The following is a 14,016-nucleotide window of genomic DNA, read 5'->3' on the forward strand; positions in this document are numbered from 1 at the left end:
TAACTCTAATACCCCTAAAACTTTAGTTTTTTGAGTGAATTTCAAAGGTTTTTTAAATGCTAATGCCTAACTATATAAGGCCTGAAACCTATGTTTTTTTCAGTGAAGATATATATATATATATATTCCAGCTCGGTCTCCACCTTTAATGAAGCACTCACGGGCGGTTGCGGTGTGCGGTTGTGAATGCCGCAATTATCTTCGCTCCAGTTCCTCCCAATTTGCAAAGAACTCCGCACTCACGTGGGCGTTTAAATAAAGTTTATTTTCAATCAGCCAGCAACAAACGCGTTTCGGCGAACTGCCTTCTTCCGTGTTAGTGAATACATCGGAAGAGGCCATATTTAAGGAGTCGTGTTACTAGTGCTTTCAAAACAAAACAAGGAAAACAGTCACATCATAACATAGATAGCACTTGGACTTATGAAAGAGACAACATCCAAGTGGGAGCCTGAACTCTAACAGTAGTTAGTTTGAGCATGCAAAGGCATGTACACATAAAGAGCTCGTGTCCTCAGAGTCAAAAATGTTGCAATATAAGTATAAATAAGGCTGCATGGACTGCTGAAGTTTGCAGAATTTCATATATATTTTTTATATTCTCACTTGATATGTCCTTCTACAAACTGAAATGTGACAGTTCTAAAGTATGATGTCTATGCTGGTTTTATTGGTATTACATGAGGAGTATTTAAATTGCCTGAAGTATGGCGCCCCTTAGGTGACAAAGGCTGATCAAGCAGGTGAAATACGTGTCTGTCAAGTGCTGTTTTGAAATAAAAAGTGATTCCTTACAATCCAGAGTGCAGGTCTTTCTTGTGAGGAAGTAAAATGTGTTTAAATGTATGTGTGTATATGTATATAACTGACTGATATATTTATAAAGCGCACTATTCTTGAGTCGTCTTGGCACTAAGGTGAGTGAAAACCAGGCAAACGCTGACAGATCTAGAGCTTGGCGAAGAGCATGTTTTTATCATTTTCCTGAAAAGAGTCCTGTTAGACTGTAGTCAGATCTGTACAAGGAGGGAGTTTAGCCTCTTGGTATGAGAAACCCTTTCCTCCTCATCTGGCTCTTCTTATCTTAGGGGTATGTACCAGGCCAGCGTTATTGGACCTGATACAGCGAAGTGACTCATAGCGGGGAAATAGGAGTTGAATATCCACAGCTCCTCCTCCATACAAAGCTTTAAGCACTAGGCAGAATGCCTTAAAAACCACTTGCCGCTGAATTGGAAGCCAGTAGAGCTTCTTAATACTAGCGGACGTGGGATGATGTTTAGGTAAATCAAACAGTAACCAAGCGGCCGCATTCTGAAGTGATTGAAGTTTGGTAATCTGCCCTGTGTCAGTCCCTAAGTATAGAGCATTGCATTAATCAACTCTAGAAAGCACTAACTGCTGTTTTCCTTAGTGGAAATGGGATAAATGGAAGAATTTTACGCAGAACTTTCAGCTTAAAGAACAAGCAAAGGAGACTTGATTTATTTGTGGAGCGAGCGTTAGATCTTTATCAATCAGAAAGCCTAGGTTCCTGGCCTTGGGCACTGGGACAGGACACGTCCCAGCCGCGGGTGGCCACCATAGTTGGTTCCATACAGAGGATTTCTGACTAAACTCGACAACCTCTGTTTTTCAGTGTTAAGCTTCAAACAATTTTAATTCATCCATGCTATCACTGCCGTGAGACAATTGCGGAACCGAACAGCCATCATGTCCACACTTTGCGTAACCGACACCACTAACTGGGTGTCTTCCGCGTTGACGCTAGCGTTAGACCATGATCTTTTATTACTCTAGCTAGTGGTGTGAGTTACAGATTAAACATTGTCAGGGACAGGTCCGACCTCTGAGGGAGGAAGTCCGTCCCAGTGAATCAGTTGTTCCCTAGAGGCCAGAAAGGAAGTAAGTAAGGTTAGCGCCTTATCCCTGATGCCTGCTGCCTTCAACTGTCGCAAAAGTACCACATGGTTTACAGTATTGATTGCTGCGATCAGGTCAAGCAGGATGAGAGCAGCTCTACCCCCTCCATCCATCACCTCAGTCATCATAATCAAGGCTGACTCAGTGGACTGCCGATATCTGAAACCATGCTGGGTGGAATCAAGGATGTTATTGCGGTCCAGATAGCCCGTCAATTCCAAATTCATGGCTTTCTATTGGATTTAAGAGGGTAGCGGGAGACAGGATATTGGGCGATAATGTTTAGCCTCCAAGGGTTCAAGCGTGGCTTTTTTCAGAATGGTTCTGATGCAGGCCTTTTTCCAAAGAAATGGAAAAAACCTGAACTCGTAATCTCATTTAATAGAGGGGTCAGGGACGCACTGACCTCCTCGGTAGCCATATTCAGAATGTATGGGGGCAAGGGTCTAGGGGGAGCCAGACTAAGTTGTAACAGCAGGTCTGCAACTTGTTCTTCCCCTAACACCGTGAACTGTGACAAGCTACACTGAGTTGCAACATCCTCCAGCACCTCATCGCAGTTCCCCCAGGGGCATCCGCTGTGTTCAGGAGTTCGTTGTAGACTGTTTGAACTTTGTTTTGAAAAAAAAAGCAATTTTGTCCACAAAGTTTTGATCGGGCGCAAATAAAGTGTCTTGCGGGCACATTGACAAGGCTGTCACCATTTTAAATAGTTCCTTGGGGGAATTTTTGTCCTCCCGAATTTTAGTGGCAAAATATACTGTTTTAACCTGTTTTATTGCAGTCTTATATTCCTCTAAGGCTGCGTTACAGTACTTTTTCTGTTCCATACTATAATCCGATCTCCAGATACGCTCACTACGTCTGCATTTGACTTTGATTTGTCTAAGCTCAGCCGAATACCAAAGTGGCATAGCTTATTCACTTCCGGTGCTAGCCTGTACACTGCTAGACTTAGCCAGTCTTCAAAATTCATAGCTGCAGCATTGGAATCTGCTATAGCTGGGGGTTCTTTGCCAAAGCTGTTATCAAATTGGTTTTTTTGGATTAGTTTCCAAGGACGTGATTTGACCATGGAAGGTCTATTCCTGCAACAACTACTAGATGTTGAGATCTCAACATTGGAATAGACTGCGGAGTGATCTGACCAGGGTACTGGTTGCACACTCACCACTTCAATGTGTTTATTATTGGTAAAAATGCCATCCAGCGTGTGGCCCGCTTCGGCTTTGGCTCAGATACGATCTGACTCAGCCCCTAGCCTGCAAGGTTATCTATTAGGCGGGAGGTGTCATAGTCATTATTAATGTATTTAGTAAAGTGGTAATATTGGTTCATTCCCAATTGACATATTTAATTTCCTTAAAATTCTCTATATTAAAGTGCACTACAAGTGCCATGGGCCTATAAATTTAATGCTACTAGTAGGTCTGCAGCACTGCACCTTGTCTCATGACTGCCATTGTAGGGCAGGTGTGTGCAGTTTACTGCTACTTAGAATTGGCATGTACAACTACTTGTTAAGCCTGAAAATTCCCCTTTTATTACACATATGTCACTTCCAAGGTAGGCCATAGGTAGCCCTAAGTGAAGGGTGCTCCGTAAGTAAAAGGTAGGACATGCACTTTTGTGTTTTTCATGTCCTTGTAGTGACAAAGAGCTCAATTTGTTTTTTCACCACTCTGAGGCCTCGTACTCTCCTAGGCTAATATTGGAAATTCCTTACAGCACTTTTATGCTCTAATTCCCGATCGGAAAGGAGTTGCTGCATCATGTTTTATATCCTTGGAATGGTAAAGATAAATCCTCTTTACTCGTAAAGTTGGATTTAACATTACTATTTTAGAAATGCTACTTTTAGAAAGTGGGAATTTTTCTGCTCTTAGCTCTGTATGCCTTTCATCCTACCTCTAATACACGCCTGGGGAGGATGATAGTTACACTTTGTGCATTACCTCCAGACAGCCACAAACACAGGAGAGCCAAGTGTGTCTGAGTATCCCTCTATATACATCTGCATTCTGCTGGCTCTTCCTGGGCAGGAAGGCAGGGGATGGAGGGCAGTTATGCTTCAATAGCTAGTGGTCTGACCCCACACAAAGGGCTGATTACCCCCTACTGAAAGTCTGGAGCCGGGGCTGGGAACTAAGGTCATGTGTCCCACTTCAAAGCCACATTTTGGTGTAAATATCGGGCAAGGGAGTAGCCAGAAAATTAAAATACCCCTCACTTTGAACTAAAACATTACACAAGAATAGCAAGCCATTGCAACTCTCCCAGAAGAGCTTGCTTGTCTCCTCCATCCAAGCAGCTATCCATTCATCTTTTCATCCTTTCATCCACCTGCTGATAATCACCATTTCACCTTTACATTCTGTCATCTACTCAGTCTTTCATCCAACATTCAGTCTGTCACAATCCCATCAGTCCATCTGCTCATCCATATTCAAACCTATTTATCTATCTCCAAACCTTTCCATCAAACATATCCATCCTTTCACTCAGTCATCCATCCTTTCACGAATCAAGCACCCTTTCATCCATCCAACCATCCACCCATCCTTTCATTCATGCACCCATCCTTTTACTCCATACATACATACATCTACTCTTTCATCCCAGCCCTCCATCCAGCTATTCATTCTATCCATCCATCCTTCCACCCATCCATATATCCATCCATCCACCCACCCTTTCACTCATTAACCATCCTTTCACTCACTCAGTCATATATCCATTCTTTCTCTCATCATCTATCCACCCTTTCATACATCTGTCCATCCATTCATCAATCCTTCCTCCCTTTCACTCATCCATCCTTACATCCATCCTTATTCTCATCCGTCCATGCATCTATCCATTCACTCCTTGACTCATCTGCCATATCACTCACTCACACTCCCATCTATCAAATTTTTCACTCACTCATCTTCCCATCCAAGTGTTGCCATCCCAGTCCTGGACCCTAGAGAGTGAGGCCCTAAGGTGCTTGACAACTCTCACTCACATATTCGCATTGGATTCGGCACCTCTCTGCCGCAGTGTGGGTCGGAACCAACGCACTTCACCATTACATGTAGTGGACTCGCACATCGCTGCAGTTACGTGGAAGACCTTCACACATCTAGTTCACAGCATGATATGCACTGCCTCGAGACAACGACATTGTCTTGATCAAAGGTACTTTTGTTCAGCTGATCCAAGGAGGTCCCTGCTTCCTGCCTGCGCTCCCTCGTGGTTGGCTTGAACTCTTGATTTTGCCTTAGCGCAATGCAACCGGATTACACACTTAAACGCGTATTATCTCTAAGCACTTTTTTGACTTCTTATTTCCATACAACTTCATACTTCAACGTCTACTTAAAGGATTCTTATCATTTTGGTCTTGTTTTATTTATAAAGCCATAATTTATTTTTCTAAACTGTTCTGGAGTCTCTTTACAGTTTTACTGTTTACGTGTTGCACAAATACTCATTGCCTCTTAAGTTAAGTCTGAAAGCTCTGTGCCAAGCTACCCAAGGGCTACCCAAGAGTGAACACAGGATAATTCAGGTTGTGTAGTGACTTACCCTGACTAGGATTGTGGCTTCTGCTTGGACAGGATGCATACTCTGCCAACTAGATATCCCATTTTTAACAACATTAATATGTCTTTGTGTGTTAATATAAGTATATATTTATATATAGTACTAAATATTAGTGAATTATATTTAATTTACATTATATTCAATGTATTTAAATGTATATTAAAATATTTAACGTCTACTGCTTTTAAGTCTATTTATATTAAAAATCGATATTTTTGTCTATTTTTGGATGATATCAGTGTTAACAATATTTTCTTCCGCTATTTTTATACTTACTATTATATGTAGCAGAAAACTGGCACAATATTTTTGTCATTGTTATTTTTTATCACAATATTGTGTCAGTGAACCTACCATACCTATCTGCCGTCCCTACTATAACTAACTTACTTTACCTATCATACTATGCATATGTACCATGTGATCTATCTTACTTAGCCTTCTACTCATAACTAAACTACTATACCTAAAGTAACATACTAATATACCATACCCATTATGAACACCTACCATACTGACATGATTACTATGCATACTTACTTATCAACTATACCTACCTTCCATATATGGCTAACTTACACTGCTAGTATACATAAACTACGTAACTATAACTAACCTACTATACCTTCCATACCTACCTATCATACCTAACCTACCTAGCATGCTTAACCTACCCACACCTAACTCATGCCTAAAAAACATACGTACCACACCTACTTACTTGCATAACTACTTACCTGCCATACATACCATACCTAGCACGCCATACCTACCACAACTACCAAACCTTCCATACTTTCATATTGAATCTACTTTATCTAAAATACCCAGTTACCATACTAAGCCTCCTTTACTTACGTACATATTATATGATACCTACATACCATACAGAACAATCATATCTACTTACCATAACTGTTGTGCAGATGTTCGTACCATCCGTCCACTACTAGACCTACAATAAATTGCTACCAAACATAACATACAATACCTAACCTATTATATCTGCCATACTTAACCTAACCATAACTAACTAACCTTACCTTCTATTCCTTTCTACTGTATATAAACTATCATTTCTAACCTACCTATCATACCTAAGCGAGCACACCTAACCTATCTATGTCTCTACCATTCCTAAGAAACATATGAACCTACTTAACAATGAGACTCAGAACACCTACCATGCGCACCTACCTGACTACCATACCTACTGCATCTACCTACAATACCTATCTACCATACTTAACCTACTTCATCTACCACAGCCAGTCTACCATAGCCTCCATACCTGCCACACCTAACCTTCCTCCTATACATAACATACCTATCTGCCAAATCAGCACACCAGACCTACTAAACTACCATACCTACTTACCTACAATATATCTAACAACCATACATAAAAGCCTACCATACTTCGAATACTGTACATACCATATCTTACTCATTAGACCTACCACAGTATACATAACCTACCACACATACATGCTAAACCCTCCATACGTTCTATTCTTGACCTACAATGCCTAACCTACCCTAACTAAACCTCCCTCCTCCTCTGCCATGTGTGTGTCGTGCTCCTACCCTGAGGCTGCGGTTTTGTGAAAAGTTATGTCTAAGAGGCCTCCAGAAATACTGTAGCCTGCTATAGTAATCCCTTGTGTCTAACTTTGAGGGCATTTTGGAAATGGCCTAAGGCACAGCAGCCGGCATTGGAAAAAGACTGATTTGAGCTTTTGAAGGGCATGAAAATGTCAATCGTGTTGCTTCTATAAAAATATAGAGACCTATTGGCTTTGCCAATGCTAGTTTCAAGGTCAACTTCAAAACCAGCTGCATCATTTAAAAAGCCATCATGACCGGCACCCCTGCAGAGAAGCTCACTATCTCTAGTGGCTCTCGGCACACCAGCAACCGGGATAACCTCAGACTGCACACTGAGAAGAGTAAAAAAAAAAAAAACAGACAGTAGGCCTTTTCGATTCATGCACCCAGGATCTGGAACAACAACCCTGTATCCATCAGAGCAGCCCAAAGCTACTCTAATTTTGGAAAGAGTGCAATAATCATCCACAACCCCAGTCCACCTCCTCTTACTCGTTGACGTTATGCTTGTCTTTGATCCTTCAGAGTGCCCCACTGCCTTTTGTCTAGGTGTGCACTACTAAAATACTATATACATACATACATATGTACTTTAGGCTGGCATGACTACATTGAGAAGCAGATATGTAAAAGTTCCTCAGCATTGGAAGCAGAGCAGAATAGGGAAAAAGAAAATAAGTAGGAAATGGGAAGGGAAAGAGGTGGCCAACAGGAGAAAAGCAGCGGTAATGGTGACAGCAACAGATGGAAATAGCTAAAGGGAGGGCTGAGATGAGGCAAAGAAATGGTAACTGTGCAGCATACTTTGCCGGCACAATAAAAATAGTGGTGCATGTGTCAACCAATTTCATACTGAGTTTTCCATTTTCCACCATTACTGTGAATACTCCAGTGTTTTCACTGGTTCAGAAAGGATGAGTGTTTGCAAGGGTCTGCACGCTTATGCACACCGTCATTCTATAGTGTGTTTGGCACTTTCAAGGCTGTAGGACATCAGTGTCCATGGATATTCTGTGTTGAGTGGCGCACAAAAGTCTCAGTGTGAAACCTTTCTTACATCCCTTAAGCATGTCTAAGGACCACGGTCTGACAGTGTGAGATGATCTGGACTGCTATTAGGACACTGGTTATTTATTTTATTTACGTAATTTTTATAGCGCAACAAATACCCTGGGGTGTCTCGGCGCTGTGGAGCTACTGGGGAAAATTGTCAACTGTCAATTGCGAATCATTCAAAAGCACTAACTACTTAGACAAAGGTCTGTACTAGATAATGGGAGGTCTACATCTACAGTAAACATACAAGACAGGAATCTGACAGCATTGTTTGATAAGTCACAAGGTGCTACTTACCAGGACTGGTGCAGGTAGCCATCCAAAGCCTTGCGAAGGATAGTGCCTAGATACCCATTCTGTTCTGATGCCCATTTGGTCCATCTGAAAATGTAATGAAGGAGGTTGTTGTTTTATACAAGGGTTTCCTGTTCAGGTAAGACCTAAGACATCAGGCAATTTTCTTGGTCAGCTGCCTTCCTAGTGGGTGGGGTACAGGCTCAGTTAATATTGGAAGTGAGAGTCCCAAAATAGTGTAATTTTAAAGGCTACTCACAATATACAAGGATGTCAGTATTTATTCACAAATATTTTAAAAAGCTGCATATGAATTACCACAGGATTATTAGGAGTATATATTTTTTTAATCCCACTTCTAGTCTCTGAAATGTATTTAGTATAGTATAACATTGCTTAACCTTCAGACTGTTACATGCAAAGGGACCCACAAAGGTAATTTACACTTTTGTGTAAGTGTACTAATTTTTGGTATTCACAAATGGCACTTTTGTAATAACCTTCATTCTTTATAGTAACTTGCTCTTTTATAGCAAATCAATCACAGCACATGATTTTGCAACACGCTCCCTTAGAAAATCATGGTAGTAGGGACTTACTACATAAGTGTAAGTTATTACAAAAGTACAGTTTGTGAAAAACACTTTGTAATACACTTTGTAGTTGTACTGTAGTACAACAAAACATACTACAAAGTGAAGTTTGTGAATCAGGCCCGAAAATGATCTTCTTTACAGAGTAAAATTGCTGCTGTAAAAAATTAGATTTAAAAGACCAATAATGGGGTCACTAGATTATAATTTTGTACTTTGCCATAATCTCATTAAATCAGGAATGAGAGCTGAAGAGCACTGGCCTAGTGTAGAACTAGCTCACCATGACACATTTCTAGGCTGTCTGATTTTCAGTGTTTATTTTTGTAATTTCAGTGGTGTTTTCTCAGTGTTTTTCAAACCTTTTTCAATTGGTGCTTAACAGTGTTTATGTAGCTGCCAAACCCTCAAAAAACATGTTGTTTCTTTGCAGTGATTGCTATAAAGAAAGGTGAAGGAGTGCAGGGTGTAGGAGTGTCTTTCAATTGGATTTATGTTAGACTGGTTTACGCATAGAAAGTCTGTGTACTGCGCTCTCACTCACACTCACATCTTGTTGCCCTTTCTCACATGGATAAGAAAAGTAAGAGTGTTATATTCAATTTTTTGAATAAACAAAGTCCTGAACACAGTTGAGAGATGGGGGTTCGTCTATTCCTTAATAGATATTTTGATATTGGTGGAGTGGCAACTCTGGCAACAGGATAGTGTATTTTGAAACCTTTCAAATTTTGAATTATACCATGTTAATTTGTAGCTTTGGTTTCTAGGACACCTGAAACCTGTTGTTTTATGCATGCTTGCCACTGCATCTCTGCAATCTTTACCAGACTACATTAGCAGCTGTTGTGTGGACATTCATTGCTATCAGTTGTATGTACTTTCATAGAAAAATTATTTCATGGACTACCATTACTGAGAAATCATTTCACCTAAACTGTTTAATGGAATTTTGCTGGATGAATGGCATTTACCATTTGACAGAAACTAATTGATTGAAAGTGTTTCTCTTTTTTATTGGCTTTTGCATGCTTGTTGTTTAAGGTCTAAATGTGATGGTTGCATTCAGAAACATTTTTGTCAGAGGTATTTATTTCAGTGCTTTACTTCAGGGGACATTATTTCAGATGTATGCCTTCTAAATTGTCGAACAATTACTTTTAATGATTTTAATTCACTGACCCCTCAACACGACCGAACAGCATCACTCCCATACCACTTCACAACCCTGAGCATGAAATCCCCCTCATACCACAAGCAACACCCTTGCCAGATCCTAAAAAAACCTTAACATGCCTCAATATCATCCATCCCTGATCCCAAAAGGCAATTTTAACACCTAAACTCCACCTATCCCTGAACTTTAAAAAACCCTCACTATCTTTAAACTCCACTCATCTTTCAATCCTAAAAACCCCTCACCATCCCTAAACTCCACTCCTCCCTGAAAACCACTTCCTACATCTAAACATCACCCTTCCCTAAAACACTACCACCCCTTACCACCTCTGATGCTTATTTTCTTCCTGTTACGTTTGCGATTTAGGGGGCACCATATTTAGTATTGATTAAGAGGTAGACTATTTTGAGAAACTGAATAAGGTGGATGGCCCACCTCCCTTTCAACTTTGTGATTTGCAATGCACAAAAGTTTTTATGAGAGTAATTACATTTTACTGGTCAATCACTGTAATGGTAACTTGTGGACAACAGAAATTTCTCTACACATAACAGTATTCATGTTTGGTTTCCACTCAGAAGCACCTGAAATTTCACACAAAAATGTCAAGTTGTCACTGACTTATTGATAACTACATTTGTTCAGTTTTGTGAAACTACACTTGCTTAAATGCTTGACTGTTGGCAACATAAGTTTGCCTTTGTTTATAAAGGTCCAAGGGCTTGCCCAATTAATGTGTGCGGGCTCTGAACCCTGCATTTAATGTGTATTCATTTCTTTTCAGTGCATTTAGGGAGTGAGAGGCTAGAAGAGACCAAACACTCTCTTTTGTAGTAAGGCAGTGCCAGTGTGAAAGAGTCTTGAATACTGTGTGTATGCCACACTCACATCAACTTGTGATTAGTGTCCATTGATGTATAGTGTTTGGACACATTGGCCTTATCTCACAGTGTGAATACTTACAGAACAGCATCCACGGGCAGCCTGGGCACAGACCCCGGAATCCCTTGGCTCCAGTAGATGGATAGGTGGACGGCTGCATCAATGTGCCCCCGCGTCGCTGATTTCCAGAAATATCTGTATGCGGCAAACTGAAAATAAGAGAAGCAGGTGTGTTCTAATAGGATAGAATGCACACTTTTTACCTCAAAGAAATATTGGGAGCTTCTTGCCTAGAAACACTGAACCATATCCAAAGACCAGGAAGTTAGTGCTTGGTCAACTTGCCTGGTATTTCGGCTAAAATGAAGTAGGTAATGACAAACTGGCTGCAACGGAATAAGTATTTCAGTCAATGCTGAACATGCATTATCCAGGATGATCAAGTCAGTGGAATGAATCAATGTAAGTTGACATTACTGGAAAATCAAAGGTTATAACATTTGTAACATTCCAATGTCCTAGAGGTAAAATACCTGAAAATGTGTATTTGGCCTTTGGTCATTTTTGTTAATATATTGCATTTATATTCCCATTTTCAATCGAAAAGAAACGTGCGTTTCTGAGGGAAGTCAGCTAGGAGTTGCCATTAGGGTAGGCATAATGAGTGAGGAAGGAAGTCCTGTGTTGCAGAATTCAATGGGTATGAAAGGCTCAAGGTGTATAAGAACGTGAGCTGCTGTGTCTGCATCAAAGGTGCAGTGAGAACCAAAGCAGCATCACATCCTAAAATGGCGGTGTGATCTGCAACGTAGTCGCCCAATAGCAAATGAGGCCTGTGCGGGGCCTTATTTCCTGATTGAGCCCTGCCTGTGTGTGGATGAACCATTCAGAATGCAATCAGCCCGAGGGGCTCTACTGAGCATCTGCCAGAGCTACCTCTGAGCAGCCGTCAGTGACAGCCAGGAGCAGTCATATCGCCAGGGACCTGCCCGACTGAGGAGGCCGTGAAAAACCTGTCTGCTCATGTGCACCTGGAAGAGGGAGAGTGGGCAAGCAGAGTAGGAGCCAGGCAGTTGCCCGAAAGCACCCACATGAAGACGAATTGAGAGGCTTGTTGGACGAGAAACAGTGAATTGGAAATAGACTGAACAGTTACAAGCGCAAGGAGGTAATATGCATTTGAATCTAATCAAGCTTTCTAATGACCTGGAGATGGAACCATCTGGACTAGAAGGGAAGACCAAGGTCAGCACTGTTTTTTGGGGTCGATTCATAAAGATGAATTTACAAATGAGTTAATCTACACTTGTACATTTACTCTTACACTGTAGTAAGTGTTGTACTTTTGACTACTCATCATTTTCAAGTTTAAATTTACTGTAACATATAGACATACCTGTCTCCACCTTCTGAAACAGGGTAGAGACACATTTTCAAGTGTAAAGTTACTACAATCAAACATGACCCAAAATTGTAATAAATATAATCCAACTCAGACCTGAAGTATATCCAGCACCACATATCACCTTCTCTTAGAAAATAACAGAGTAAGGGACTTAAAAGAGAACCCCCATAGCAAAAAATATTTAAATTAATTAATTTATTATGACCTTTTACAGATATATATAGATTTCATTTGATGTTAAAACACTATGGGCCATATGTAGGTAGGCAAATACCGGTCGGTAAAGCCGAAAGTCAGTAAATTTAGGCTTTACCGACCGGTATTTAGCCCTGTGCGATGTACTTATTACTGAATGCCATCGGTAATAACGAATTGGTAAATCGTTACCGATTCCTTATTTACCGATCGGTGAACACCGAAACAAACAATACCGAATCGGTAAATAATGAATCGGTAATAATTCCGAAATGCGATGTAGCAAAATTCGGTAATACCGAATTTGACCAAAATCGGTATTAACAAATCGGTATTTACCACTGATCCTGAGCAGGTGGTAATCAGGTGCAGTGCATAAAAACAGCCCCAAAATGCAACAGTGTGAACACAATGGCGGGCCTCTACCTCATAGCAAGGCGGCTACGTTTGAGAGCAGCAGGAGTGAGGTTTTGGAGACGGGAAGAGAGGGTGTACAGACTGCGTGTCACATTGTTCCAATTGACTGAACCAGAAATCCGTGACCTCATACGGGACCTGAAACCATATCTTGAGCATCAGACACCAAGGGTGCACGCAATACCCACCCATGTACAGGTGCTCTGTTGCCTGCACCTCCTGGCCTCAGGAAGTTACCAGGGTGTGATAGCCGCAGTAGTTGGTGTGTCACAGAGCTGCCGATCCAGATTTTTCAACACCTTCCTGGATGCCATGATGGACCGAATGCATCATTACATAACCTTCCCCAGTACACAGGCGGAGCTGCAGAAGACTAAGCAGAATTTCTACCAAATGGCACAGTTCCCACACGTAATAGGTTGTGTCAATGAGACCCACATACCAATCTGCCCACCTGCAGCAACAGAATACATTTACCGCAACCGCAAATCCACTCACTCCATAAATGTGCAGGTGATATGTGATGCAAAGTTCATCATAACTGACATTGTGGCAAAATTCCCAGCGAGTACCCACGACTCGTACATATTCAGGAATAGTGGTATCCATACACGTCTGGCTGCTGGTGAATTCGGAGAAGGATACCTACTAGGTAAATTAATGTGACACACCCTGATGTATACCTTGGCTCAACCTATTGGTGACATAAATTAATGGCACTTTCTTTTGCATATAGGTGACAGCGCATATGCCCTCCGGTCTTACCTACTCACACCATATCTCAACCCATCCACATCAAGGGAGAGGAGATACAATGTGGCACATAAGAGCACACGCAACGTGGTGGAGCGCACCTTTGGACTGTTTAAAAGAAG

The 14,016-nt window shown here is 41.2% G+C and overlaps 1 protein-coding gene across 1 annotated transcript in view; it reads right to left on the reverse strand.

Moving 5' to 3' along the window:
- The window catches only part of LOC147693543 (protein sel-1 homolog 3-like), a 413,447-nt gene that overhangs the window by 49,400 nt on the left and 350,031 nt on the right, over nucleotides 1–14,016 (reverse strand). The window contains exons 17-18 of the mRNA XM_086933234.1: nucleotides 11,206–11,333; nucleotides 8,473–8,556 (exon numbers count right to left, since the gene is read on the reverse strand). Coding sequence (XP_086789360.1) covers nucleotides 8,473–8,556; nucleotides 11,206–11,333 — 212 coding nt within the window. The remainder of the gene's footprint in view (nucleotides 1–8,472; nucleotides 8,557–11,205; nucleotides 11,334–14,016) is intronic.

Source organism: Lissotriton vulgaris, chromosome 8, assembly GCF_964263255.1.
Source record: "Lissotriton vulgaris chromosome 8, aLisVul1.2, whole genome shotgun sequence".
NCBI lineage: Eukaryota > Metazoa > Chordata > Amphibia > Caudata > Salamandridae > Lissotriton > Lissotriton vulgaris.